The sequence below is a fragment of the Cherax quadricarinatus genome, chromosome 19 (genome assembly GCF_038502225.1).
Source record: "Cherax quadricarinatus isolate ZL_2023a chromosome 19, ASM3850222v1, whole genome shotgun sequence".
NCBI classification, from domain to species: domain Eukaryota; kingdom Metazoa; phylum Arthropoda; class Malacostraca; order Decapoda; family Parastacidae; genus Cherax; species Cherax quadricarinatus.
In genome coordinates, this window is record NC_091310.1 from 18,438,731 (window position 1) to 18,464,678 (window position 25,948).

The window sequence follows — 25,948 nt, forward strand, 5'->3', positions numbered from 1 at the left end:
AAGTCGCCACCACCAGGAGCAAGTTAAGTGACTATCTCACCTTCCATTCTTTTCAGGAGAATATCTCTGCATCATCGGTTAAACATAGCCATGAAAAGATAAAATGAAGTGACTCACTGAATCGTTGCCGGGGTCTAGTATTGGACAGGTGAGGGTGGCGGTGTCACCTGGAACGACCCACACCTCCTTGTTGCTATCTTCTGCCGCCGCCGACGGCACTGACACCTCTCCAGGTGCTCCTTGTGTCTCTGGTGCAACGGCAGAAAAGTCGAAATACAGAACAGGAGTTATTTTTCTTCGCTAATCTATTATAAATCTTCACTGACAGAAATACAAGTGAAAGTCAGTCTGAACATTGAGGGGTAGCCCAGAGGAACCGTACTGCACTACCTGAAAGGTAGCCCAGAGGAAGAGTGCTACCTCAGTGAGAGTACTACCTGTGAGGGAGGCCACAGAAAAAGGGAGGACATGCAAAGACTCAGGAAGAGATTATTATTATAATCAAGGGGGAAGCGCTAAACCCGTAGGATTATACAGCTCGGGGGGGGATGTGGAAGGCATTCAGGCTTGAGGCACAGATCCAATTCCCTAAATCAAGAGCCCCTCACCAACTTCAAGGAACCTTCCGTGAGGGGACTCAGGAAGAGAAAGGGACATAGTGCACATCACACCAAACCTGGTCCCCGAGGCTCACTCTAAGATTGTATCCATCCGTAAACTAAACTATAAATTTACAACACTCCGCAAAATTGCTGTGAGGGACACATAATTTTTTTATTTACGTCACATCAGTGTTTTAATAACCTTCACTTGCACTCACCAATGACCTTAAGAAAGAAAACCTGTGTTGTGGCCGGGGTGGTGGAGACTTGGCACTCGTACTCTCCCTCGTCCCTCTTGTTGACAGCATCTATCTGTAGTCGCCACTCCTCGCCTTCGTGTACTGCGGAGAAGCGCTCGTCAGGGGAGAATGTGTACTCCGCCGCCGTCAGAATATACTGGTCACGCATTCGCGTCCACGTGACCTGCAGCATGAGGATCATAATGTCTTTTACGAGGAGCACTCAACAAGAATTGGTTATATTTCTCAAAAAAGGCGTGCACGGAGGGAGGGTAGTGCAAATAGAAGCCAAAGCTGGTACAGTAGGCTTGCTTTATCTAAAGACTTATGAAGAAAATCCACATCGGGACTGTCGGGAAGAACAGTACAGTGCCTGAAACAGGGACAATGATGAAAGGACACAATTCGAATAGTTAGGCCGATCTGGTATAAAGACTCCCAGACTAGACGTTTTAGTGTCGTGGACTCGAAAAGATATTACTGGACTGGAACCGGTTAAATGTCACGATCACAGTTTCAAGCTGCGTTAATTATACCGGTCCAATTCGATTTCGTGTCACTAACTTACGTTGGTATAACTAATTCACGTTATCACTCTTAACTCACGGTGTCTGTGTCTAAGTTTTTAACTCTGCAGTTAAGGGTGGCTGTGTCGCCCTCCTTCACCGTAGCGTTTCTGTTGCTCTCCTCTGTCACTATCCTCGCCTCTCTTCCTGAAAGGAGGAACATAGAAAACAGTGTGTTAGATTAAATATCAATGGCTTCTTGTGATTTGTGTGTGTTCTCACAACATCGACAGTTTAACGCTTGCCACTGTAGAAGTAGATGAGGCACCATCACTCACCCTCAACTGCAAGATAGATTTTGTGGTTGATAACGGACGGTGCGATCACAACACATTTGTACCATCCAGCGTCGGACGCACGAACACCTGTTATCTCAATCTTCCAGTCCTCGGAGTTGTCATGCACCACCCTGAAGCGTTCGTCCATTATGAAGACGTCAGATCCACCTGCTAACACATTTATGTCTCTGTCGCGGTACCAATATACCTGCAAGTGATAAGACGCTTAGTCACCTTTTTTGTAGGCTGATATAGTCAGCAAGAAATATATGTTATGAAATACAATATATTAGTTGACCAAAACAGGAGGGAAATATATAACTGACGCAGTATAGAGGTAAGTTGTTAATACAGTAGTTAACTTACGGTGGAGTCTCCAAGATTAATGACGTGACAAGTGAGAGTGGCAATGTTTCCTGTCCGGACTGTCACGTTGCTGCTGAGGCTCTCTACGATGTTGGGGATCTCCACCTCCTCCGCCACCACCTCCACCTCCTCCTCCTCCTCCTCCTCCTCCACATCAGCTGGAGACCACAAACACGTGACTATAAACTGATTAAAAATTATCAATCTTGAAGTATTTAGCTTCATACCAGAGTTATAATATAAATACCAATTTCACTTGTGAATTCATCTTACTAAATACGTCAATAACTCTGTATCTACCTGGAAACTTTAACTGGCTTCCTCCAAACCTGACGCACACACACACACACACACACACACACATGATAACGACATACAAAATACTGCGTGGAATAGATAAGGTAGACAGAGACAGGTTGTTCCAGAGAGGGGACACAGAAACAATGGGTCACAATTGGAAGCTGAAGACTCAGACGAGTCATAGGGATGTTAGGAAGTATTTCTTCAGTCACAGAGTCGTCAGGAAGTGGAATAGCCTAACAAGTGATGTAGTGGAGGCAGGAACCATACATAGCTTTAAGACGAGGTCTGACAAAGCTCTAGAAGCACAGAGAGGACCTAGTAGTGATCAGTGAAGAGGCGGGGCCAGGAGCTGTAAAAGGAAGGGCACTGCAATGGATAAGGGAATACCTGACAGGGAGGCAGCAACGAGTCATGATACGTGAAGAGGTATCACAGTGGGCGCCTGTTACGAGCGGGGTCCCACAGGGGTCAGTTCTAGGACCAGTGCTATTTTTGATATATGTGAACGACATGATGGAAGGAATAGACTCTGAAGTGTCCCTGTTCGCAGATGACGTGAAGTTGATGAGAAGAATTAAATCGGACGAGGATGAGGCAGGACTGCAAAGAGACCTGGAGAGGCTGGACATGTGGTCCAGTAACTGGCTTCTCGAATTCAATCCAGCCAAATGCAGAGTCATGAAGATTGGGGAGGGGCAAAGAAGACCGCAGACAGAGTATAGGCTAGGTGGACAAAGACTACAGATCTCACTCAGGGAGAAAGACCTTGGGGTGACCATAACACCGAGCACATCACCGGAGGCACACATCAACCAAATAACCGCTGCAGCATACGGGCGCCTGGCAAACCTGAGAATAGCGTTCCGATACCTTAATAAGGAATCGTTCAAGACACTGTACACTGTGTATGTTAGGCCCATACTGGAGTATGCAGCACCAGTCTGGAACCCACACCTGGTCAAGCACGTCAAGAAGTTAGAGAAAGTACAAAGGTTTGCAACAAGGCTAGTCCCAGAGCTCAAGGGAATGTCGTACGAGGAAAGGTTAAGGGAAATCGGACTGACGACACTGGAGGACAGAAGGGTCAGGGGAGACATGATAACGACATACAAGATACTGCGGGGAATAGACAAGGTGGACAGAGATAGGATGTTCCAGAGAGGGGACACAGGGACAAGGGGTCACAACTGGAAGCTGAAGACTCAGACGAGTCACAGGGACGTTAGGAAGTATTTCTTCAGTCATAGAGTTGTCAGCAAGTGGAATAGCCTAGCAAGTAAAGTAGTGGAGGCAGGAACCATACATAGTTTTAAGAAGAGGTATGACAAAGCTCAGGAAGCAGAGAGAGAGAGGATCCAGTAGCGATCAGTGAAGAGGCGGGGCCAGGAGCTGAGTCTCGACCCCTGCAACCACAATTAGGTGAGTACAATTAGGTGAGTACACAGGAGATCCCAGACACAGGAAGAAGATCAAATACAGCCTCCCTCACAACTTCCTATAAAGCCTCCCAACCAGGTCAACCCCAGTGCAACCAAGCACTCTAAACCAAAACACCCATGCCACATCCAATTCCCCCACCCACTGCATTACAAACTCCACCCCCACAGCAACCACCCATAGTTCCTTATCAGGTCTCCCACTTCCCCAACCCCAATACACCTACCAGACCACAGTCTTAGAGAAGAAGTTGAAGGTGTGGTATACAAATGCAGATGGAATAACAAATAAGTATGAGGAGTAGCACGAAAGAATCAAGGAGACATCCCCAGACATAATAGCACTCACAGAAACAAAACTCACCAGAATAATAACAGATTCAATCTTTCCATCCGGATATCAAATCCTCAGGAAAGACAGAGGGAGGAGAGAGGGAGGAGGAGTTGCACTGCTCATTAAAAACCAGTGGGGTTTTGAGAAAATTGAAGGAATGGATGGCACGGGCGAAAGGGACTACTTAGTAGGAACAATCCAGTCTGAGGGACATAAGATGATAATTGCAGTAATGTACAACCCACCACAGAACTGCAGGAGGCCAAAAGAAGAATATGATGAGAGCAACAGAGCAATGGTCGACACACTAGCCGAGGTAGCCAGGAGAGCACACATGGGGGGAGCAAAGTTACTAGTTATGGGTGATTTCAATTACAAGAAGATTGACTGGGAAAACCTGGAGCCCCATGGGGGTCCCAAAACATGGAGAGCCAAGATGATGGATGTGGTACTGGAAAACCTCATGCATCAACATGTTAGCGACACTACCAGAGAGAGAGGAGAGGATGAACCAGCAAGACTGGACCTTGTATTCACCTTGAGTAGTTCGGACATCGAGGATATCATGTATGAAAGGCCCCTGGGAGCTAGTGATCATGTGGTTCTGTGCTTCGACTACATAGTTGAGCTCCAAGTGGAGAGAGTAGCAGGAATAGGGTGGGAAAAACCAAACTACAAAAGGGGGAACTACTCAGGCATGAGGAACTTCCTTCAAGACATTCAGTGGGAGAGGGAACTGACAGGAAAACCAGTACAAGAAATGATGGACTATGTGGCGACAAAATGCAAGGAGGCAGAGGAGAGGTATGTTCCCAAGGGAAACAGAAATAATGGGAAGAACAGAACGAGTCCTTGGTTCACCCAAAGGTGTAGGGAGGCAAAAACTAGGTGTACTAGAGAATGGAAAAGGTACAGAAGACAGAGTACTCAGGAAAATAAAGAGATTAGCCGAAGAGCCAGAAACGAATATGCACAGATAAGAAGGGAGGCTCAGCGACAATATGAAAATGACATAGCATCGAAAGTCAAGACTGACCCGAAGCTGTTGTACAGCCACATCAGGAGGAAAACAACAGTCAAGGACCAGGTAATCAGATAGGAAGGGTGATGGGGAATTCACAAGAAACGACCGAGAGGTATGTCAGGAGCTCAACACGAGATTTAAAGAAGTATTTACAGTGGAAACCAGTAGGACTCCAGGAAATCAGAACAGGGGGGTACACCAGCAAGTGCTGGATGAGGTACATATAACCAAGGAGAAGGTGAAGAAGTTGCTATGCGAACTTGACACCTCAAAGGCGGTGGGACCAGACATCTCTCCGTGGGTCCTTAAAGAGGGAGCAGAGATATTGTGTGTGCCATTAACAAAGATCTTCAACACATCATTTGAAACTGGGCAACTCCCTGAGGTATGGAAGATGGCAAATGTAGTCCCAATTTTTAAAAAGGGAGACAGACATGAGGCACTAAACTACAGACCTGTATCACTAATGTGTATAGTATGAAAGGTCATGGAGAAGATCATCAGGAGGAGAGTGGTGGAGCACCTGGAAAGAAACAAGTGTATAATTGACAACCAGCACGGTTTCAGGGAAGGAAAATCCTGTGTCACAAACCTACTAGAGTTTTATGACAAGGTGACAGAAGTAAGACAAGAGAGAGAGGGGTGGATCGACTGCATTTTTTTGGACTGCAAGAAGGCCTTCGACACAGTTCCTCACAAGAGGTTACTGCAAAAGCTAAAGGACCAGGCACACATAACAGGAAAGGCACTGCAATGGATCAGAGAATACCTGACAGGGAGGCAACAACGAGTCATGGTACGTGACGAGGTGTCAGAGTGGGCGCCTGTGACAAGCGGGATTCCACAGGGGTCAGTCCTAGGACCTGTGCTGTTCTTGGTATATGTGAACGACATAACGGAAGGGATAGACTCAGAAGTGTCCTTGTTTGCAGATGATGTGAAGTTAATGAGAAGAATCAAATCGGATGAGGATCAGGCAGGACTTCAAAGAGACCAGGACAGGCTACAAGCCTGGTCCAGCAACTGGCTCCTTGAGTTTAACCCTGCCAAATGCAAAGTCACGAAGATTGGGGAAGGGCAAAGAAGACCGCAGACACAATATAGTTTAGATGGCCAAAGACTGCAAGCCTCACTCAAGGAAAAAGATCTAGGGGTGAGTATAACACCGAGCATATCTCCTGAGGCGCATATCAATCAGATAACTGCTGCAGCATACGGGCGCCTGGCAAACCTACGGATAGCGTTCCGATACCTCAGTAAGGATTCGTTCAAGACTCTGTATACCATTTACGTCAGGCCCATACTGGAGTATGCAGCACCAGTTTGGAATCCACACCTAGTCAAGCACGTCAAGAAACTAGAGAAAGTGCAAAGGTTTGCAACAAGACTAGTCCCAGAGCTACGGGGATTGTCCTACGAAGAAAGGTTGAGGGAAATCGGCCTGACGACACTGGAGGACAGGAGGGTCAGGGGAGACATAACTACATATAAAATACTGCGCGGAATAGACAAGGTGGACAAAGACGGGATGTTCCAGAGAAGGGACACAGACACAAGAGGTCACAATTGGAAGTTGAAGACTCAGATGAATCAAAGGGATGTTAGGAAGTATTTCTTCAGTCATAGAGTAGTCAGGCCGTGGAATAGCCTAGAAAGTGACGTAGTGGAGGCGGGAACCATACATAGTTTTAAGGCGAGGTATGATAAAGCTCATGGGGCAGGGAGAGAGAGGACCTAGTAGCAATCAGCGAAGAGGCGGGGCCAGGAGCTATGACTCGACCCCTGCAACCACAAATAGGTGAGTACAAATAGGTGAGTACACACACACACACACACACACACACACACACACACACACACACAAACATAGGGGCTTGGACATACAGGAGGTATGTGTGAGCGTGTTAGGCAGGGATGAGTGGAGACAAATGGTTTTGGGACTTGACGAGGTGTTTGAGTGTGAGCAAAGTAATATTTTGTGAAGGGACTGAGGGAAACCGGTTAGCCGGACTTGAGTCCTGAGGATGGAAAGTATAATGCCTGTACTCTAAAGGAGAGGGTTGGGATATTTACTGTTTAGACGGATATCTACACTGCAGTATCTGCGTGCCTCTAGCAATACAGTGATAGTATAAATGATAGTGTTTCTTTTCGGGTCACTCTGCCTCGGTGGGAGACGACCAGAATGTATATATATATATATATATATATATATGTCGTGCCGAATAGGCAGAGCTTGCGATCTTGGCTTAAATAGCAACACTCATCTTGCCATATAGGACAAGTGAAAATTTGTGTTTGCAATAATTTCGCCAAAATCATTCTGAACCTAACGAAAAAAATATATTTCACTGTGTTTGTTTAGTATTAAATTATTGTAAACAAATCTAAAATATATTTAGTTGGGTTAGGTTAAAATAAATTGTTCTTGTTATAATAAGGTTAGGTAAGTTTTCTAAGATTCTTTTGGTGCAAAATTAAAAATTTTTACATCAACATTAATGAAAAAAATATATCTTTAAACGTATAAGAGAAAATTTTAGAAAGGACTTAATTTTAAAAGAGTTCTTGCTAATTGACCAGTTTTACATATTCGGCACGACATATATGTATATATATATATATATATATATATATATATATATATATATATATATATATATATATATATATATATATATTCAACAAGTCGGCCGTCTCCCACCGAGGCAGGGTGACCCAAAGAGAAAGAAAATCCCCAAAAAGAAAATACTTTCATCATCATTCAACACTTCCACCTCACACATAATCACTGTTTTTGCAGAGGTGCCCAGAATACAACAGTTTAGAAGTATATACGTATAAAAATACACAATACATCTCTCCAAACTGCCAATATATATATATATATATATATATATATATATATATATATATATATATATATATATATATATATATATATATATATATTGTGTGTGTGTGTGTGTATAAACATTGTCTCTACGTCCACAGCAGGACTCGAACCTGCTAACTCTGTATCAGAATCCACAGTACTTTACAGCGGAGCTAGACCCACGAAAAGTATGGGCGCTTAGTCGAAGCTAAGTGATGTTTCCCTATACCCCCGGGCACCAAGCTCGTTTTGAAAGTTATTTCAACGAATCCTGCCACATACAGTGGACAACGAAAGAGATTTGAAATGCTTAACAATTCGCAAACAGGCGAAATTATTTACAAGCATTGTCTCTACGTCCACAGCCGGACTCGCACCTGCTAACTCTGTATCAGAGTCCACAGTACTTTACCACGGAGCTAGACCCGCGATAAGTATGGGCGCTTAGCAGAAGCTAAGTGATGTTTCCCCATACCCCCGGGCACCAAGCTCGTTTTGAAAGTTGCCCACTGCATGTGGCAGGATTCGATGAAATATCTTTCAAAACGAGCTTGGTGCCCGGGGGTATTGGGAAACATCGCTTAGCTTCGACTAAGCAGCGCCCATACTTCTCGCGGGTGTAGCTTCAAATTTTGACATATAAATTGTTACAAGAAACAAAGTCCTTAACTTTCACTGAAAACGAGGGTTTATTAGTTTTACCATTTATAAATATTTCAAGTTGCTACGGACAGAATAAAATCTTGTGACGGGCCGCAGTTCGGAGAGCCCTGCCTTAATTCACTACACCAGGCGTAGTGGACTAAGGCATCGAGAATTTAGCTAGCTTCCTAGGAGGCTGACCAAAATAGCTCAGGTTCGATCCCCGGCTGGTCGCAGTATGTTATTTCCTTAAAACCACTTATTTTCGTGAAATCGGCGTATTTGCATTTTACATTAAAAATAGGTATGGTGTCAGGTGTTGAGGGGAGGAGGCAGGAGGAGGCGTGTAGCAGACACACAGTGATTCTCACAGTTGTAAATTCTTCCTGACGCCACATAGTGACCGTGTTCACTCACAGTAGAGTGTGAGCCAAATCTGGTGAATGACAAGGGGTTCCACGGAGACCTGGCACTCGTAGACGCCTTGGTCGTTCTCCTCCACCCGCAGGATGTTCAGCTGGTGCTCTTCTTCATGTCGCCTCACCTGGAAGCGATCGCTGGAGACGTATACGAAGGGACCCACAGCCACGATACTCAGTTCCTTGTTGCGCACCCAAGATACCTGGCAGAAGAAGATGGGAGGGAAGGAGGTGGGAGCGTTAGGTATTTGGGAGAGAAGGAGGATGGGTCGTAGAGGAAAGTACTTGAAGAAAAAGTGAGAGAGGGAAGAAATGAAGGAGTAATAGGGAACGAGTAAAAACAGAGGAGATGGATGATTGATTTGAGAATTTAGATTTTGCCGCCTAGGCGTTTAATTTACTGTACATCCCATATCCATCGTGTGGAGGGTAGCGCAAGAGCATATGGATGCACAAAAGGGTTTACAATAGTACATCTGGATTTATATTTGGAGTTAATATGTCTGGTATTATATTTTAATGAATATCATACCATATCACATAGGTTATTATACTGTCTCTAAATTCCTCATTAAGTGTACAATAAAGCACAAAGTGTTCAAGATTGTGACCATAGGATTGGCCACATATTTTGCATTTGGTTTGATCATCATCTGTGTGTTTAATAATCCGCCAGAAGTGCTTGTAACAAAGCTTGTAACCAAGCTTGTAACCAAGCCTGTAACCAAGCTTGTAACCAAGCTTGTAACCAAGCTTGTAACCAAGCTTGTAACCAAGCTTGTAACCAAGCTTGTAACTAAACCATGCCTGGCTACTACGACTGTGTATGGAATTCATCTCTTCATTCAATTCACTGCACTTGTTTGCTAAACTGATGCAAGACTGTTTTCCTTAGAGCTCATCTGATTCATCTCTGTGTTTAGTTTCCATCTAAACATTTCTATATATACTGTACACAAATAACCCGCACATAAAAGAGAAAAGCTTACGACGACGTTTCGGTCCGACTTGGACCATTTACAAAGTCACACGTAAGCTTCTCGTAAGCTTCTCTCTTTTATGTGCGGGTTATCTGTGTATCGTTCCAGTCACGGTATTGTGCCTTTTTTGTTATCTATATATACTGTCTTTGTCATTCTTTTGAGTAATTTGTATATCGTGATCATGTATCCCATGGTTTCTGTCTTCCTAGGTTATGTTCACTTCCTTTAGCCACGCCTACTAGTTCAATTTTTTTCAGTTCCGTGGCCGTCTAAGACAAATCACTGATAGAGAGTATAGGTAAGGTCTATGGAACTAGCCAGTAGAGGCGAAACGAGGAATAAGAAGGGAAGACACTCACGGTGGCGTCTCCAAGGTTGTTAACATGACAAGTGAGAGTGGCGGTGTCTCCTGCCCGGACTGTCACGTTGCTGCTGAGGCTCTCTACGATGCTCGGTCTCTCGGTCCCCTCCACACCTGCCAGAGAACACACATCTCATTACACAAGAGGCAGGAACCAAACATAGCTTTAAGATGAGGTATGATAAAGCTCATGGAGCAGGGAGAGAGAGGACCTAGTAGCACTCAGTGAAGAGGCGGGGCCAGAAGCTGAGTGTCGATCCCTGCAGCAACAATTATGTGAGTACACCTGATGCAGACCACACACACTACTCGACACACCTGTCTGACAGTATGCCTCACTCAACGCACCTGCTAGAAAACACATTTCTCATTTTTCATAATTTCTTAGGACCAAGCATGTACTGAGTTCGCCTGTCCAATAAGTTAATAATAATAATAATAATAATAATAATAATAATAATAATAATAATAATAATTTTGTTTCTACAAGTACTTATACAAGGTATACAGGCTTAGCTGACATCAATAACATACTACCATATAGAAAGCCGCTTGTTATGCAGAGCATTTCGGGCAAATTAGGTTAGTTTTGTCCCAGGATGCGACCCACACCAGTCGACTAACACCCAGGTACCCATTATTATTGATGGGTGAACATGGACAACTGGTGTAAGGAAACACGCCCAATGTTTCGACCCCTTTGCCGGGAATCGAACCCGGACCCTCACCGTGTGAAGCAAGAGCTTTTGCCACCAGGTTTCATTCTACATGTACCTACTGGAGTGCTGACATTCACTCTTCATATCAACCCTGAAGTGAATAATGCACTCTGTACAGTTAGAACGTGTGTGCATGTATGCGCGCGTGTGAGAGAAAGAGAGAGAGAGAGAGAGAGAGAGAGAGATGAATAGTTCTCTGAATAAAAAGGTCACACAACATACCCCAGGCCGTGGGCGAGGCAGGTGTTACTGACTCCACAGCGAAGCTGCCACCACTGTCGTAGTAAACTCCGGTTGAAGTAGGCGCCTCCGGTTTCTTAGACAAGTCCTTGACCCTATGCGCGATATCGGCCAGCTTATGGAAGTCCTCCTCGAAGGTGGTGACGGCATGACTGGGCACAACGGAGAAGTTGAGCAGTTTGTTGTAGTTGGCAGAGAGTTCCTTCATGGCCTCAACCAGCTGGGCCACTCCTGTGTCAGCCTCGCCACCACCATCATCACAAGGCTTCTCACTAGCCGAGTGGAACGATGCTTCCCCAGGTTCTGAAACAGAATTATGTGTCCATAAGAGTCATATGAGGAGAAGGTTGTGTTAAGGATCATATTAAGAGAAAGTTGTGTTGAGGATCATTTTAAGTGATTAATGTGTAAAGGGTTTTAATAACTAAAGTGTACCTAGGACAAGCTGTAAGACTAGAGAGAGAGAGAGAGAGAGAGAGAGAGAGAGAGAGAGAGAAGCTGGAATTCTCTCATGTCACAGGAAAAGTATGAGTTTTTCAAAATTGGAGATAGATTTTTTTCCTATAAGTCTTTCACCCCTTTTTTTATAAACTGGTCACATTCTCCCTTATTCCACTTAATCTACCTTACTCCTGCGTAGTAATCTTCCTTCCACTTCGTTCGGTGTATTATTATTATTATTATTAAATAACAAAAAAAGGCACAATACCGTGACTGGAACGATACACAAATAACCCGCACATAAAAGAGAGAAGCTTACGACGACGTTTCGATCCGACTTGGACCATTTACAAAGTCACACTAACCAGAAGTGGAGCAGGACGGCTATATATAGGCAGGAAGAGGTGGTGGTGGTGGTGGTGGTGGTGGTAGTAGTAGTAGTAGTAGTAGTAGTAGTAGTAGTAGAGGTAGTAGTAGAGGTAGTGGTAGTGGTAGTAGTGGTAGTGGTAGTAGTGGTAGTAGTAGTAGTAGTAGTAGTAGTAGGGAATAAGGAGGAGGAACCAGTCAAATACAAAGATAGGGGAGCACTGCAAGGGAGCTAGGTGCCCACAGAGGAAGAGCAAGTGCACAGAGGTGGGTGAAAGGGGAAGTAGTGAAATAAATAAAGAAGGGACAGAAACGCGAGACAGAAGAAAGAAAGACAACCCAGAGGAGAAAAAGGAAAGAGGAAAGGGGAAGAGGGAGAAGAAAAAGAAAAAGAAAAATGAGGAGTCAGGTTAAGTCACCGGTGTTCTGAAGTTTGGAGCATTTTACAATGTAGTGGGAGAGGAAGGCATCTACAGAGACGAAGCCAAGACTAAGATTCATACAAGGAAAGTTGTGTATTAGAGAGGATTCAACTAGACGGCGACTGTTCGAGTTGGAAGCAGGGAAGACAGTTTTAGCAGAAGACCAGTCAATAGGATGGCTATGATCTCTGACGTGACAGAAAAGAGCATTGTTAGTGTCGGCAAGCCTAACACTATATTTGTGCTCCCTAAGTCTGTCAGAAAGAGATCGACCAGTTTCTCCGAAGTGTGACTTTGTAAATGGTCCAAGTCGGACCGAAACGTCGTCGTAAGCTTCTCTCTTTTATGTGCGGGTTATTTGTGTATTATTATTATTATTATTATTATTATTATTATTATTATTATTATTATATTATTATTATTATTATTATTATTATTATAAGTATTCCCTATTCTTGCTTCATATTCTTTCTTATATCAACCACCACCACCACCATTAAGACTACTACTAGTATTACTAGTAGTTACTATTAGTTACTACCTTCATTACTACACATATTAAGACTACTATTAGTATACTAGTAGCAGTCTTTATATGTGTAGTAATGAAAGTAGTAACAGTAGTTTAGCGAAAGCAGCTTTATTGATAATAACATTAGTAGTTATGATAGTACTGTATTAGCAAATGTTGTATTAATAGCAGTGGTTTAAAATTTGCATTTACAGTTGCAGGAATAGTAGTTGTAGTAGTGGTGAGTGTAGTATTAGTGATAGTAGTAGTGGTGGTGATAGTGAATGTAATATTGGTCGTGATGATGATAGTAGTAGTAGTAGTAGGGGTGGTGAATGTAGGATTAGTGGAAGCAGTAGTAGTAGGAACAGGAGCAGCAGAGGCAGCAGTAGTAATCGAAGCAGCAGCAGCAGTAGTAGTAGCAGGAACAACAGCAGCGGCAGCAGTAGTAGTAGCAGCAGCAGCAGTAGTAGTAGTAGTAGTAAACAGATATATCGATGATAAAAGTAGCAGTGGTAGGAGCAACTTTGGTAGAGTTTTTATAACTACAGGAATAACAGTAATAGTTGTAGTAGTAGTAGTTACTGTAATATTAACAGAGCTGTAACTAGCATAAAATACAGCAGATTCCAAACAATGTGGAGAATGGTAACATATACACCATCACAATGATTACATTATATATACCATCACAATTATTACATTATATATATCATCACAATGATTACATTATATATATCATCACAATGATTACATTATATACATCACAATTATTACATTATATATACCATCACAATGATTACATTATATACACCATCACTATCACAATGATCAACACAGCAATTTCCCCCAACGAAAAAATATTATCCTATGAATAATGAAACGAAACATACTACCTGTGTGTCTGCTTGGCTGTGGGTGACCTGTAACTGGTTCTGACTTCCACGTTACCTGAGTTTATAGTGTGGGGTTCCGGTTATGATCTCCTGGATGACCTTAAGTTCCATCTTATAACTTACCTAAGTTCGTGGTGTGTGGAATGGCTTCGGTAGCGTTGACCAGTTTGGCTGCCAGCTTCTTGACCTGTGTTTCCAGCTGCACTACCCGTACCTTGGTCACCAGCGTGTGGTAGCGGATATTCTGAAGAATCTCCCACTGACTGTTCATGGCACGACGGATCTCCTCCATAAAGCTTTCTAAAGTTGTTCTGCCCGTGTCCTCACTGAGCATTGCCTTCCCTTCGTCGCCGCCTTCTGTAGTGGTGGTCACTTGCCCCAGGGCTCCTCCAAGCAACACGAGGAAGGCCAGAGAGAGGGAGAAGGCGCGTGGTGTCGTCAACATCATGGTAGCGAGGCTGCGGAGATACTGCGTAGCTTCCATCCACTCTAGAGATCACGTCCACGGCAGCCTCCACCGCACATCACATCACACACTGAGCTGTTGTTGAGGCTGTTGCTCCAGCACACACTAACGTTGCCGCGCCATGTACCACTAACTCGTGGCCGCAGGTTAATTAAAGCAAACTAGGGATATTGGCTATGTCAGGGAGCAACGTTTCTTGGTGCTACGTCTGGCACCGGGTTGCCAGACGTGTTGGAGCCGTTTTTTTACAGTTATATTCAAGTTCACTTACCCTAAATTAAAGAAAATATTATTTGTTAAACTTTTTTTTACAAGGATATTAATAAACTGACGATGAGAATCATATAAGTTAACAATACGAAAGGTTAGGTTGCATGGGAAGTCGATCTTATTAGAGGCCTTCCCAAGGTGTAATATTATTAAACTACTATGAGTATCTGGGAGAACACCCTCACACACACACACATTAGCTAAATACGGACACGATGAAGTTCTCGTTAACGATGGAATCTACACAAAAAGGCAGATAATAATTTTTCCTTTCAAGACAACAGGACACGGCTTGACGCTGGCCGCCCTGCCAACTAACTGACCACGGTGGACCCTCGTTGCTGCTATCGTTCTGATATAATGAGGATATCTCTAGTGGGTCGATGACCAAAGTGATTATCTATTCACTATGGTAAAGCTAACTACCATGAAGCACCACTCTTACCCCTCAGTGAGAATTGATGTGTGCTAGCTGTGTAGTTTTGTGAGCTAGTTGTGTCAAGTGTGCAAGCTGTGTTGTGTGCTGTGTTATGTGTGCTAGCTGTGTAGTCTTGTGTATTAGCTGTGTTGTCATGTGAGCTAGCTGTGTTATGTGTGCTAGCTGTGTTGTGTGTGCTAGGTGTGGTATCATGTGTGCTGTGTTATCTTGTGTGCTAGCTGTGTTATGTCATTTTTTGCTGTGTAGTCTTGTTTTCTGTTATGTGTGCTAGCAGCGTTATCATGTGTGCTAGCTGTGTTGTTATGTGTTTATGTTGTCATGAGCGTTTAATTTGTCTTGGATGATTAATGTCATGTGTTTTGTCATGGGTACTAATATGATGTTTTACGTGTTGTATGTTACTGTTAGGCTCTGGTTATGTAGTCAAATGTCTGTTTTGTTTGTTATGTTGTTACGTGCGAAGTGAGAAACCACTTAAAATATTGACAGGTTAAATAGATGAGTATAGAATGGCCTCAGTCAGCGAGCCTCATTTACTGAAGCAGACTTCTGGACTGAGAATCAAATATGCACACCTATTTTGCCTGTTTTCTTTTTCTGCCTGGGTAGTTTCTCATGCATCATTCATCGTTGTTTATGGCACTTAAATTCCAGCATATCGTCATGTGCTCAAGTTGACGTGGTCAAGTTGCCATGTTTTCATTTTGTCAAGTGGTTGTCCATGGACCACTTTTTTTAATTTGTTTTGGGCATGTTAATCTGTTTGTTAGTTTCAAAGTGCAACGTTGCTAATCATACTCATTCTCCTCGTCGGAATTATCATCTTCCTAATCATCATTAGCATTTGTAGTATTAGTATTAAAGCGCGAAAAAAAAGAATTTATCAGTTTGAAAGAATTCGGTCCTCAAGTCGCTAGAATCTGTTTCAATATTTGGCTAAATTTTGGTCTCGTTAAAATTTTGGTCTCGTTAAAATCTGGTCCACAGTTAGGTAAAATACGGTCCGCAATCAGCTAGATTCCCGTCTCCAGTTCGCTAGAATCTGGACAACAGCTCTTTACAATATGATCCACAGTCTCAAAGGGTCGGGTTCACAGTTTGTTAGAAACCGGAGATGTTCTGTCGATGTTCTAGCAATGTTCCGGCGATGCTCTGGCGATGCTTCATCAGTGTTCCGGCGATGTTCCAGCAATGTTCCGGCGATGTTCTGGTGAGGGAGTGACTCGCAGAACACAACTTCTAAACACAGTAATCGGGAAACTTGGCTGAGAAGATGAGGTGTTCTAATTCACACAGTTTTTTTTTTCCTTGAACTAGCACACCTGCCTCAACCAGACACACACATTCACCCAGAAACGTACAAATACAGCCGGAGCCATACATACACTGGCAAATCTGTGCATACTCAACCAGACCAATATACACTCAACCAGACACGTTCACAGTTAATCGAACTCAAAAAACTCACCTAAATCCATACACGCTCAACCCAACCCATACACTCAACTAGACGCATGCAAACTAAACCAGACACATATACACTCAAGCAAACCTACACACACTCAAACAAACCAACACACACTCAACAGGATCCATACACACTCAGCCGGGCCTATACGTTCTCCATCATATCCATACATACTCAACCAGACCTTTACACACTCAAATAAACACATACACATTGTCAGGCCCAAATAAGTTCAGCAGGACTCAAACACACTCAGTAAGACCCAGGCGAGACCTGGTCTAAATACATGTCCAGGGTTGTGTGTGTGTTATAATTTTGTGTGTTTATCAGTCCTTATTTTCAATACTCTTTTTTAGCGCTATATCGGGGTAAAGTTTTTCTAGGTTGTTTTAATGCAAGTTTTGTGCAGTGAGCTAAGTCAACTTGATACATGAAAAATGATGCGTGGTGATACCTTAAGGATGTTTTCAGGGGTCCTGTCCCAAACCATGCTTGTGTCTAACTTCTCTGTCTCTCTCTCTGTCTCTCTCTCTCTCTCTCTCTCTCTCTCTCTCTCTCTCTCTCTCTGTAACAACTGGGTATCTTTATTATGTAAACTTTTCGCCAACCAGTGGCTTTATCAATACAATACAGGGACCAAAACAGAAGACTGAAGAGGTTGAAGATGAAGTAATCAGTCCCTCAGCCTTGGTATGATATATCATTGATGTTATGATAGTCTCTGCAACATTCCTGAGGCTTTTTTTTATGAATACTGAGTTCCACGAGGTTTGGCCTGAGGCAGCGTGCATGACCAAGCAATCACGTTCCTGCAGTGTCGAGCTGGATTACGGTTATATCTGATTTATTGGGAGAGTTTGAAGTCACATTCACGGAAAAATCATGTAGGTTTTCAGTCTTGATTCTGTTTAATGGATCACTGAAGGGAAGGCGTGTTCCTGGGTGAAGCAAAAATTTAATTAAAAAGAAATCTTTCAAAAATTAGAGAATTCAAGGAGTATTTTGGTGTTTAAATTTTTTCTTCGATTTTTCTAAATTTAATTATTGGAGTACAGTTTCGTGCCATAAATATTAGTATGTTTTATGTTTTTGTGTTATGTGGATATTTTTTTATATTCTTTCTCATTTTTAAATTTAATGTACAAAAAATCTTTATCATGCAACTGTCTGAGGCAAAAATGGGAAGTTAGAAGAAAAATTATTGTCATTTGGAAAAACAAACCGCATTGTTTTTTCATCAACGATTTTCTAAGGCCTGGTCACTGACCGGGCCGCGAGGGCGTTGACCCAAAAATCCCCCCCCCCTCCTCTTCAGGTATACTCCAGGTAAGTTATTGGGATTTCTACACGTGTAGCTTCATTATTTATTGAAGAATCATAAAAATTCTTTCTGATATTGAAGATGAAGTTATTGTTCTTGAGTTCCAGGTTGAGACTTTCATCAAAATTACTCTCAAAATATTTTATTTTATTGTTATGAGAAATTACTTGCATGAGGTTTACAGGGTATTACCTGAATTGTTATATGTAAGTTGTGGAAAATTACATTTATTTGAATGTAACTCATTATGTACATACCAGTAAATAACAAAGATAATTATTTATCAGAGTTACATAGACAAGTAGGAATTTGGGACACCTAGGTCACAAAAAATATCCCTCTTCGATACCTACAACTGTCATATCCACAAGTTGCTCTAGACCTATTAATTATAAATAAAAGATACATCACCAGGGATGCTGGTAAATATATAAATTTGTGGACTGTATATTACATTGATAAAGGATTATATATATACACATATACATAACAGAAGGAAAATATATCTTAATATCACTCACCAATTTGACTGGAGATTAATGTGTCATGTACAGGACCCCCCTCTTTTGCCTACATTTATGAAAAATTTGCTGGCCAGAATTTAAACATAAATTAGACAGCTTATCTGAGGTTCCTGGAGTTGTCCTGTCCTGTCGCTACTCAAGTTATGCAGGAATGCACATCCAACAATTTCGGCTCCTATTTGAGAGGTGTCAACCCAATTTTAACCTCTAGAGCACGATAAATTCTTCCCATTATACACTACCATTAATGTCCAATTCAAACAAAATGGAGAGTCCCTTCTGCTCAGGCGCAGGCTTCCCATTTTCGATAACATACTTCTTTTAAAAATGCACTTTTAATCAGGTTTATTTACACAGCATAATATTGGGAAATTATTTTCCACACTGCAGCCAGGCGGAGGTCGTTGCTAAACGACTCAAATTGCTGATTTGGCAACGATGGAGGACCTGGGTACATATAGGATCTGGCATACACACGGCGACATATTACACAAGATTTAATCACCCTTTTTACACTTTGCCGTCCTTGTGGAATCCAGAAAGTTTCCCTAATACAATTTAAGGTATCTTGTACCCCACCATGCATTACATTTTTATGGGCATTTAGAACAATCAAATTTGTTAGATGATGAGTTTTGGGCAGTAAGATAGGGTGTTTAGCATAATCAGCCAATTCAGCATTTTGTAACCTACCTCTGCACCTAATTACATTGTTCTCTAAATACAGCCCCAATTTCTCTATTATGGAACCTTTCACAATTTTTCTTTCCATCATCAGTTTAATCTCATTTCCATAGATTTCCTCCTGTACCCTCTTTATCCAATATTCAAGAGGATGTGAAAACTTAAGTGAAATATTCATCTTGTTTAGAAATTTAAACACCAACTTAGTTACATTGATTAGTTTGGGTAAAGAGGAATACCATTTTATATCAATGGCTAAGGAAGGACAAACTATTGGAGCGGTGGTCACAGTAATTTCAACAAGAGCAATATACGCCTTTTGTACAGGCCAATTAGCTTTATTTACCAACCAGCTCGGTCCTTTAAACCATGATACAGCATTTACAAATTTAGCATAAGGTAAACCTCGAGACAAGAAATCAGCTGGATTCTCCTCACCAGGTATATGATTAAATGTTAACATATGCTGACCCAAACTATTATACTTCTCTTGCATCTGATAAATTTCAGCGACTCTGTTTTGTACATACACAATTTTGCTGTTTCCATTACGAATCCATTGTAAGGATACCTCATTATCAGACCAAATTACAGTGTCGCTAATATTTATCTCCTGCAACTTATTTCTTATATAATTAGCTAATTTGAAACCTACATAAATGGCTGTTAATTCCAACTTAGGTAAGGTACATGATTTAATTGGAGACACTTTAGCCTTAGACATAAGAGAAATAACACTATTACATTGAAGGTAAGCAACTGTTCCATATGCCAATTTTGAAGCATCACAAAAAATGTGGAGTACATTTTTCCCATTTGGATTGGCCACCTGGCGTGGGAACTCTAACATTGGAATTTTTTCATAATCACCAATTAATTCATCCCACCTGTTAATGAATTCCTCAGGTAGAATTTCATCCCAAGCACATTTAAGTTTCCATGCTTCCTGAATTAATAATTTCCCTCTTATAGTAAGGGGTGACACTAAACCTAGTGGATCAAAACATTTGGAAACTTCAGCAAGTAAAACTCTCTTAGTTAATTTGTTGGGCATACTGTAATTATTAGGTTTTAACATAAACAAATCTCTCTCAGTATCCCAAGTTAAACCCAATACATTACTACATTTTGGCACTTCATCTCCAAGGTAATCTTTACTTATTTTGTCCTTTAATTTGGACGAATTACTATTCCATTCCCTCAGAGGCATATTTGCACTTTGCATTATTTTATTAGCCTCTCCATAAGTCATTACCAGTTCCTCTTCAGTTGACGTCACACCCAGGAAATTGTCCACATAAAATTGTTTGCTCATTACTTTACTCATTGGACTTCCCGTACATTTAAGGTGTGCATTTTTCGTCGCTTGAAGTAGGAACGGACTGGATGTAGCACCAAATAATACGCTCCTAAAGCGAAAGGTTTTCAGAGGGCTAAGTGGGTCACTAGGATTCTCAGGCCATAAGAAGCGGGTACAATCCCGGTCAGCCTCTTGTAAACCCACTCTTAGGAAAGCTTTACTTATGTCAGCCGTAAAGGCATAATTCTTTATCCTGAAATTTAATAAGATATCTCCTAATTTTTCCGTCAACGATGGACCTGTCATCAGTCATTTAAACTAGGTACATTTTTGTTACTCCTGGCACTACAGTTAAACACAATCCTCAAAGGAGTGGTCTTAGAATCCTTCTTCACTCCGTGATGTGGCAAATAGTGACCATAAATTTTGGCTTGCTCAGGTGGTACCTCTTCTATAAATTTATTAATTAATTGTTCAGCAATTATATCATTATAGGCAGTTAACAATTCTGGTGTCTTACTCAGTTCGCGGAGCTGAGCCTTTAATTGTCCATATGCCATTCTGTAATTAGTGGGCAATTCTGGATGGTTCAGTCTCCACGGAAGTCGTACCCAGTATTGTCCAGATTCAAATTTTACATCTCTCAGGTACTGCTCCTGAGTAAAAGAATCGTCTGGACTTAATTCATTTAAATTTTTTCCAATGCTGTCTAGTTCCCACAATTTATGCACTGGCTCAACACCATCCTCTATGGAAGAATTATACTGGGGTACGATTTCATTAGTAAGACACACAGTTATGTTATTTGTAGTTTCCTCTAGTCATGAATTATTACGAGGAATCCTACCATACATTACATGGCCTCCTGCAGTCTTCAAAAGGGTGACACCACATTTCTTTACCATACCCTTTACAAAGGAGGCATAATAGTCACTACCTATCAAAATATTTATTGGGCCTACAGAATCATCACTTACACCAGAAGGTGCTAAATTTACATTATGTGAAAGTCTTTCTGTAGCTTTACTAAGCCCTACTGTAGATATTTTCTCTGGAAGTCTATCTACAATTACTGCATTAACACGTTTTTTTCTCATTGCCCAACCTGACAGTTACATAAACAGTGTCATACAATTGAGCTCTTTTATCCGAGAGAAAACCAGATAATTTTAAAGTTGTGGGATCTCCCATCTGTACTTTCATACCATCAAGACATTTACGTTTTATGAAAGTATGCTGGGATCCCTGGTCCAATAATGCATTTACATTTTTTTATTTATGCCTATCATCAATTTTTACCTTTAACACAGGTAAGGCTACTTCAGCAAAACCATCATTATTAACATTAGCAGCCATTTTTACATTAGCTACTGTTGTGTCAGGATTGTCAACATTATCATTATTATCAACATTATCATACAGACCCTTACACATGACTATATGGTGTCTTCCTTTGTGACATTGATAACAGTTGTTTAATTTGGCATGACAATCCTTTACATTGTGCTTACCTAAACATCTGATACATCTGTCAATTTCTTCCAATCTTTCAACTTTACCATTCCATGAATTGTATGCATTGCAATTCTTAAAAAAATGAGTACCCTTGCAGAAAAGACAATCTCTCTCTTCTTTGACTGGTTTCTTATTAACTGGGCTACCCTTAGGAGGGTACTTATTCTTCTTACCTTGTGGAGAATCATTATTTCTGATTCCTGCTACTGGAGTTGTCCTGTCCTATCGCCTGATACTCAAGTTATGCAGGAATGCACATCCAACAATTTCGGCTCCTATTTGAGAGGTGTCAACCCAATTTTAGCCTCTAGAGCACGAAAAATTCTTCCCATTATACACTACCATTAGTGTCCAATTCAAACAAAATGGCAACAAAATGGCGAGTCCCTTCTGCTCAGGCGCAGGCTTCCGATTTTCGATAACATACTTCTTTTAAAAATACACTTTTAATCAGGTTTATTTACACAGCATAATATTGGGAAATTATTTTCCACATAAGTAATTTGGGTGAGGTAAGTGGGACTTAGTCACCGTAGGTCACAAGACTGTCACTCCTTCGATGCCCACTCCTTTGCCAGTCTCACAAAAAACCATGACCTGACACTAAACTACTAATTACAATATTAAACATTAATACCAATAGTGGTAAATTATTAAATAGTGTGGATTGTATGAAAATTAAAGGAAACGATCTTTAGAAAGGATTAATTGGAACACTAATACACAGAGACAGGGTAAGAATTTTCTAATTAACATCAGGCACATATATTCCGAAAGTTAGATAATTTAGAAATTTATATTACCACTTACCATTTATATTGTAGCTGGATCACCCCATAATGCCTACCTAACAAATAGAATCCTACTGGCCAGCAAGAAATCTAAATGAAAGGACTAGTGGCGAACGTACTGGATGTGTTGCATGGCGATGCCTCATTATTTCCATTATCACCATCTAATTCTGGAGGCCCCACAAATTCTCTGTCCGGATTACTAGACGATTTCACCACAACCAGTGCTCGCACATTAATTCATTATGGCGTCCTCCCCTTATCTCACCCTGCGGCCGCTGCACACTGTTCTTCACGCAAAATTTCTTGAAGGGTCAAATCAGCGTCACATTTTAATACACATTTATTGTATGATTAAAATTTACACATGTTGACTTTAGGAAAATTCAAAATTTTCCACAATTGTTATTATTTGGAATTTTTTATAAATTAAAATTTTCTATTATTTTAAGAAACCAAGATGATATATTTTTATTCTTTCGTTAATTTAATTAACTTAACCTATTGGTAGTCGTGTGCACTCATGTGCAACACTTTTCCTATGCCCAATTTTCCCGTGCACATGCACAAGTGTTGCCATATCTAAACAAAATTTTCATTTTTATTTATTATTTTCAGAGTTATCACCACGAAACTGTTACACTCTCCTATTCCCAAATAGACATTTTCTGTAAAAAAATCGGACAATAAATAAAAATATGACTGGAATGAGCCTCGCTCCCTGAACACTTTGTCTTCAGTATATTCTTGCATGTCTTTGTTGTCTTCAGTGAAAGTTTCGTCTCCCCTCAAAAATATTTATTGCTACATACCGCTGACGCCATTTTCTCTATATATGTCTCTCCTGAGCCAAGAAGATTCTGCCAATGATTTTTTTCCCATGTTTTTTTAATATATTCATAACCAGTACCTTTCTTCGTTGTTAAAGTTTGGAGTTTTTTTTAGATGTTTCGCATCCGTTTCTTTCTCACCTATAGATGGGGCATTGCTCACTTTCAAACTTTCATTAAAATATACGTTAGCCAACAAATTTTAATTTTTTATCCGCGTCAGAAACCAAATTGTTTATTGTAAACTAACTTTGATGTGCTGAATCATATAATCATTATTTTGACTATTTAAGATTGAACCACATAATATAAGTTACCTAACAATCATAGGCATTATATTATGCACAGATATTAAGAAAGAGAACTTTCAACAAGAAACTAAGGACTCTCTCCGACCTCTGTCCTCCTGACTTTGACCTTGTTCAACGGTTTCGTGTCATCTGTCCCTCTCTTCCCTATTTCTATGGCCTTCCCAAAACTCATAAACCTGATATTCCTCTTCGTCCTATCATATCCTCTAGAGATTCTGTCTCTTATTCTCTTGCTTCTTGCTTGGCCAAAACCCTCACTACCTTTCTTGGTACTTTTTCTCCTGCCCACCTCCGTCACTCTCAAGACTTCATTGAACGGGTTCGCTCTCTCCCAACCTGTAAGATGCTTAGTCTTGACGTTGAGTCCCTCTTCACTAATGTCCCTCTTGATGATGTCCTTGATTTCCTTAGAGAGAAGGCCCATGAAGGGTTTCTACATCTCCCTATACCTACTGATGTCTTTCTTGATCTTATCCGCCTCTGTGTGGACTCTAATTCCTTTTCCTTCCAAGGGAAATAGTATTATTCTCAAACCTTCGGTGTGGCTATGGGCTCTCCTCTCTCTCCTGTCCTTGCTAATCTTTACATGGAATACTTCGAGACTGTTCTTCTTCCTACCATCGATGTGCAACCTTCACTCTGGCTCCGCTATGTGGATGACATCTTTGCTCTGTGGCCTCATGACTCCAGTCTCTTCCAACCTTTTCTTGAAGCTCTTAATAATCTTGCCCCTTCCATTAAGTTTAAAGCTGAATGGGAATCCAATCCCTTGCTTCCTTTCCTTGATGTCCATGTCCACCGCTCAGATACAGGTTTTTCCTTTTCCGTTTACCCAAAACCTATGCACAGTGGCATGTACATTCACTACTTTTCCTATCATGCTTCCCCTGTCAAGAAAAGTGTTCTTATCTCCCTCTTTCTGCGTGCCCTCCGCATCTGTGATCCTCAGTTCCTTCCAGCAGGAATTTCCACTCTTCATAATTCGTTTTCCCGTCTTGGCTACCCTTCCCATTTCATAGACTCTGCCCTCTCACGTGCTAAACGTAATTTCTTCTCTCCCAAACTCTCTACTCCTGGGAACTCTTCTGTCCTCTGCCTTCCCTACATTTCTGGTCTTTCTAATCTCAACAGTTCTCTCCGTCCCTTAGACATCAAGCTTACCTTCCGCCAGACTAACACTCTTCGCACTAATCTCGTTCATACCTTTCCTCCCTCTACAGATGTTCCTGGGGTCTACTCTATTTCTTGCTCATCCTGTCCTCTTCAATACTTCGGAGAAACTGGTCGATCTCTTTCTGACAGACTTAGGGAGCACAAAAATAGTGTTAGGCTTGCCGACACTAACAATGCTCTTTTCTGTCACGTCAGAGATCATAGCCATCCTATTGACTGGTCTTCTGCTAAAACTGCCTTCCCTGCTTCCAACTCGAACAGTCGCCGTCTAGTTGAATCCTCTCTAATACACAACTTTCCTTGTAAGAATCTTAACCCTGGCTTCGTCTCTGTAGATGCCTTCCTCTCCCACTACATTGTAAAATGCTCCAAACTTCAGAACACCCGTGAGTTAACCTGACTCCTCATTTTTTCTTTTTCGTTTTCTTCTTCTCCCTCTTCCCCTTTCCTCTTTCCTTTTTCTCCTCTGGGTTGTCTTTCTTCTTTCTGTCTCGCGTTTCTGTTCCTTCTTTATTTATTTCACCACTTCCCCTTTCACCCACCTCTGTGCACTTGCTCTCCCTCTGTGGGCACCTAGCTCCCTTGCAGTGCTCCTCCTCCTATTCCTCACCACTACCACTACTACTACCACTAACTCTACTACTACTACTACTACTGCTACTACAAATACTACAACTACTACAACTACTACAACTACTACAACTACTACAACTACTACCACCTCCACCTCTTCCTGCCTATATATAGCCGTCCTGCTCCACTTCTGGTTAGTGTGACTTTGTAAATGGTCCAAGTAGGACCGAAACGTCGTCGTAAGCTTCTCTCTTTTATGT

The 25,948-nt window shown here is 41.5% G+C and overlaps 1 protein-coding gene and 1 long non-coding RNA gene across 5 annotated transcripts in view; one reads left to right on the forward strand and one right to left on the reverse strand.

Moving 5' to 3' along the window:
• The window catches only part of LOC128688255 (neural cell adhesion molecule L1), a 68,041-nt gene extending 52,959 nt beyond the window's left edge, over positions 1-15,082 (reverse strand). For 2 of the 4 annotated variants that reach the window (XR_011392175.1, XR_011392174.1), the window contains exons 1-9: positions 14,147-15,079; positions 11,370-11,690; positions 10,427-10,542; positions 9,083-9,287; positions 2,052-2,209; positions 1,686-1,893; positions 1,448-1,554; positions 821-1,025; positions 118-248 (exon numbers count right to left, since the gene is read on the reverse strand). Coding sequence is in view for 2 of the 4 variants with exons in the window: in XM_070086553.1 (XP_069942654.1) it covers positions 118-248; positions 821-1,025; positions 1,448-1,554; positions 1,686-1,893; positions 2,052-2,209; positions 9,083-9,287; positions 10,427-10,542; positions 11,370-11,690; positions 14,147-14,507 (1,812 nt within the window). In the remaining 2 variants the exon portion in view is untranslated. Of the gene's footprint in view, positions 1-117; positions 249-820; positions 1,026-1,447; positions 1,555-1,685; positions 1,894-2,051; positions 2,210-9,082; positions 9,288-10,426; positions 10,543-11,369; positions 11,691-14,146 lie in introns of all 4 variants that reach the window. The other 2 variants (XM_070086553.1, XM_070086554.1) reach the window with 2 other exon arrangements.
• The window catches only part of LOC138852922 (uncharacterized), a 145,354-nt gene that overhangs the window by 77,793 nt on the left and 41,613 nt on the right, over positions 1-25,948 (forward strand). The gene's annotated exons all lie outside the window — the stretch shown is intronic.